This window comes from Solanum tuberosum, unplaced genomic scaffold (genome assembly GCF_000226075.1).
Source record: "Solanum tuberosum cultivar DM 1-3 516 R44 unplaced genomic scaffold, SolTub_3.0 scf00129, whole genome shotgun sequence".
In the NCBI taxonomy this organism is placed as follows: Eukaryota; Viridiplantae; Streptophyta; class Magnoliopsida; order Solanales; family Solanaceae; genus Solanum; species Solanum tuberosum.
In genome coordinates this window covers 773,349-778,363 of record NW_006239057.1, presented here as the reverse complement: position 1 = coordinate 778,363, position 5,015 = coordinate 773,349, and the positions used below count along the sequence as shown (strand labels likewise).

Here is a 5,015-nt window from a genome sequence, read left to right as displayed (position 1 = left end):
GAATATTTTTATTGTATAATTATAAGTGTATAGGACGAATATTATGTATTTGCATGTGTATATACAATTTTCTCTCGCTTTATACAAACAGAAACGCAATTTATACACTTCTGTTGTATAAAGCGAGAGATGCGAGCACAGAGGGAGTGAGCGAGAGAGGAGAGTGGCGAGCGAGAGTTTGAGGGAGAGAAGTGCTGGCAAACAGTTTGCTACAGGACACAATTAAATCAAAGTGTGATTATACCATTTAATTTGAATTAATAGTTTGTCATTATGTACAATTTTCCCTTTAAGAAAAGCTAAGAATATCTCTTATCTTTCGTAGAAATTACTTGATTTTAAAAAAAAATCCTTCTAGAATTTCATATTAACCATTGATATTATAATTATAGTTTTAACCTTAATAAAGTTAATTCTTTACAAAAAAATTATTGGTCGTCCACTTTAATGCTCTTCTATATAATTGAAATAGTGACCGGTTGTGGTGGAATGATAAATATTCCTTCATTCTTAACCAAGAAGTCTCGAATTTGAATCCCTTGGGTATGAAGTTGCTTTTGTTAGGGAGCGTTTTATTCCAATGTGAACTTTTCGGCGCAAATTCGTATTTAGTCGAGCTCTAAAGTGGATACCGGATACTGGATGGAAAAAAAATAATAGTAAATTGCATCCTACCAATTGCACCTTTAAATACACCCAATTGTAAGCAACAGTTTTCCAACAAGTCAGCAAAAAAGCTCCGTTCTTCCATGGCGAAACTTACCAATCAAGAAGTTGCCATAGTAATGGTTCCATTACCAGCCCAAGGCCATTTAAACCAACTCCTCCACCTGTCCCGTCTCATCTCCGCCTATCACCTCCCACTCCACTTCGCCGGAACCACCGTCCACCTCCGTCAAGCAAAAAATCGCATCCATGGCTGGAACCCACTCTCCACCTCTACCGTCAAATTCCACGAATTCCCAACCCCAAATTACGAAACCCCAGCTCCTAATCCAAATTCCACCACCAAATTCCCTTCCCAATTGATGCCCTCTTTCCACGCCACGAGTCATCTTCGTCACCCGATTACTTCCCTTTTACAAGAACTTTCCAGAAATTACAGAAGAGTAATTGTTATTTACGATTCTTTAATAGCTTGGGTTCTTCAAGATGCTCCTTCTATACCAAATATTGAGTGTTTACAGCTTTCGTAGCATTTCAGCTTTTTCGATTCTTACTCTTGGGATAAATCCTCTGTTACGCCGGAGTTTACAGAGTATACCAGAGTACAATTTGAGGTCAGGGAAATTGTTAATTCTGGTAATTTATACAATTCTTGCTATGAAATTGAAGGATTGTATCTTGATTGGCTAGCAAAAGAGAAAAGTTCGCGTGATAAACAATGGGCTATTGGTCCATTAAACCCGGTGAAACTGTATGAGAAAAATAATTCATTAATTTCACATAAATGTATGAATTGGCTTGATGAACAAGAACCAAATTCTGTCATATTCGTGTCTTTCGGGACGACGACTACGTTTTCTGATGAACAAATTAAGGAAATAGCAATTGGGTTGGAGAAAAGCGAGCAGAGATTCATATGGGTATTGAGGGAAGCTGATAAAGGTAACATTTTTACAGGGGAAAGTAGGGAAGTTGAGTTACCAGAAAGGTATGAAGAAAGAGTGGGGAAAAGAGGGTTAATAGTGAGAGATTGGGCACCACAATTGGAGATATTGGGACACGAGTCGACGGGTGGATTCATGAGTCATTGCGGGTGGAATTCATGTATGGAGAGTATATCAATGGGGGTGCCAATTTTAGCTTGGCCAATGCATTCAGATCAACCAAGAAATGCAGTTTTGGTAACTGAAGTGTTGAAAATTGGAGTAGAATTGAGGGATTGGGCAAAGAGAGATGAGTTGGTGAGTTCAGTTGCAGTTGCAGAATGTGTTAAGAGATTGATGGATTCTGCAGAAGGAGATGAGATGAGAAAGAGGGTTATGGAGTTGAGTAAATCAGTGGTGGATGGTGGTGGCAGTGGCAGAGAGATGGCCTCTTTCATTGCCCATATTACAAGATAATAAAAGGCGGAACCTATCAACAGATACCTAAATTTATCGCTGCTTTTCATTTAGATATTTCAACTAAGTTTTTTTCATTTCAAACGCTTGAAGTTTGTTGTGCCAACTTGAAGTGGCTATTGATGGGCTATATTTATAAAGAAGTTCACGGTATAATAAGATCACCTAAAAATAGAGTGTTATTGTGTTACAATAATTCGACTCAAAGTTACAAAGTTAAGGGTGTTTTTATGTTTTTCCCTTATTCATGTAAGCGAATAATTATTTTTATTTTTTTAATATTATTTTTTGAAAAACATTGTTATTATACCAAATACGTATATTTTAATCCATTATTTGTTGGAGTTACTTTTGTTATTAAGGAGACAATAATAAAATTTAGAAAGTTAAAAAAAAAAGCAACAAAAAATAAAATTAATGCAGGGGCACATCTACACATATTTTTACACTAGTAAAGGGTAGCCCGTGCTCTGCACGGGCCCAATACTATTGAGTTAAATATTTATGTAGCTTTTTTAATTATAATTTTTAACAATTTTGATATATATATAAATTTTTATTAATTTAAAATTATTAATTTTTATTTTTGATTACTATTACCTTATACAGTTATTTAAAGATAAAAATAGTAGTGAATGGAAACAATAAACTTGTCTTGATTTGTTAAAATAAATAAATAAAATAATAAATGTGAAAACTTTTAAATGACAAAAAATCAATACTAATTTTGAAGAAGCGCACACGGTTTTTTTTTTTAACTTTTACCTTTCACTTTTGGCATTAGAAGTTTTTTTTCATCATTTATGTTCAACATTAATTACTTATTTCATAGATTATTTTTCAAAATTTAAGACTATATATCAGTTAATATGGAAATTATGATAAAATACGCATATTAAATATTAATTTGAAAGACGTGTAACATTAAAATGAGGATCTTTCACATATAGCCACTCAAAAATAGCCTAATTACTCTCCACAACTATAGTTTGATAATTACAATTCGTAGCTACATGTTATAGGGAGGAGAGAGGTGAGTGAGACTGGGAGAGAGAGGAGAAAGGCGAGTGAGAGAGGGCAAAGAGTGGGAGATAGGTGAATTGTATATGTATATCAGTTAGATAATTGTATATTATACATATGTATTTGTATATATGTCAAGCGAGATTGGGAGAGGGAGGAGAGAGGTGAGCGAGATTGGGAGATGGAGGAGAGAAGGCAGAGAGTGAGAGAGAGGTAAATTGTATATGTATATCGGTTAGATAATTGTATATTATACATATGTATTTGTATATATGGCAAGCGAGATTGGGAGAGGCGAGTGAGATTGGGAGAGGGAGGAGAGAGGCGAGCGAGATTGGGAGAGGGAGGAGAGAGGGAGAGCGAGATTGGGAGAGGTAGGAGAGAAGGAGAGCGAGAGAGGGCAGAGAGTGGGAGAGAGGTGAATTGTATATGTATATCGGTTAGATAATTGTATATTATACATATGTATTTGTATATTCTGGCGAATTATACATCTACAAAACGTGACTAATTATACAAACTCGAAGTCAGCCCATGTAATTAATGTATCATGTTAGTCGTGAATGGTAATTATAGCAAACTATAACTATAATGAGTAATTAAGTAGTATATATTTACTTAACCGCGTAGTTTTCTCAATTAAAATTAAGCAAATAAGAATAAACGGAATAAGTGTGGAGCCCATAAAAAACTTTCATGGCCCCATCTTATGAAGGATCCTAAAAGGCAAGTTCACAATTAAAATTTTAAGTGGATTCTACGTTTTTTTCATTAAATGAACAAATAACAGCTAAATGAAAATGAGGCAGCCAAGGGGAATAAGCAGGCAGCACAAGCAGACGTGTTGACGGTCTGCTGCCTGCTATTACCCTTTATTAGATGGTAAAATTTATGGAGTAGTAGTTTAAGAAAAGCTAAGAATATCTCTTATCTTTGGTAGAAATTACTTGATTTATTTTTTAAAAAATCCTTCTAGAATTTCACATTAACCATTGATATTATAATTATAGTTTTAACCTTAAATAAAGTAAATTTTTTACAAAAATATTATTGGCCGTCCACTTTAATGTTCTTCTATATAATTGAAATAGTGACCGATTGTGGTGGAATGGTAAGTATTTTAAATTTACTCGGAATTTGTAGAAAAGCTATATAGGTATAATTAGAGCCGTCAATATGGGCTAGGCCTGTTGGGCCGGCCTGGCTTAACCCGGAATTTACTAGGGCTGGGCTAAAAATTTTAGAGCCCATTCTAAAAAAGGGCTTTTTAGCCCGGCCTGAATAAGCCTGCTGATTTGTGGGGCTTGAGAAATATAGGTAGGGCCGGCCCGTGGGCCAATAAAAATTAATTAAAAAATATAATATAATATTAAAATTAAAATTAAAGAGATCCAAACTCAAAATCTATTTAAAGTTTTTTAGGAAATCACTAAGTATAGAAGTTGCATCTACCATGAAAATGTCCAAACACTTGTTGCTACCTGAAATTGGTTACATGGTTTTTCTCAAACTGGTAATATATTTTTGTGTACATTTAAATATTATAATTCTCAATTTAGTTATTTTTTAATATTTAACTAATTGAAACCACATATAAATTGCATATGAAAATGAAGATGTTAAGACAACCTTCCCACAAGTTGATTCAGATATGCTTGATAAAAATGATCATGAAGTGTTAGATACGCCATAGGTTTCATGAAGTATTAGATACGCCATTAGTTTCATGATTTTTTAAGGAGTTTATTTTTTACATTTTTATGGTTGGAATATTGTCATATTTTTTGTGTTTTATTGTGATCATTGCAAAACAGTTAGGTTAATATTTATATTTAGATATTTATACTTTTACTTGAAAAAAACTTAATAAATATTATAAAGATAATTTTATTTGTGGATTTGATTAACAAGTAGTAACATTAACAC

The 5,015-nt window shown here is 33.6% G+C and overlaps 1 protein-coding gene across 1 annotated transcript; it reads left to right on the top strand.

The window, feature by feature from the left end:
- The first annotated feature begins 697 nt into the window (after positions 1–697).
- Positions 698–2,238, top strand: LOC102587175 (zeatin O-glucosyltransferase-like). The gene has a single exon (XM_015310426.1). It carries the CDS (start codon positions 1,455–1,457, stop codon positions 2,064–2,066), a length of 612 nt encoding a protein of 203 aa, XP_015165912.1. The 5' UTR covers positions 698–1,454; the 3' UTR covers positions 2,067–2,238.
- The last annotated feature ends 2,777 nt before the right edge of the window (positions 2,239–5,015 follow it).

Coding starts and splice junctions, on each gene's coding strand:
- LOC102587175 (XM_015310426.1), top strand. CDS start 1,455: ATGAATTGGCTTGATGAACAAGAACCAAATTCTGTCATATTCGTGTCT.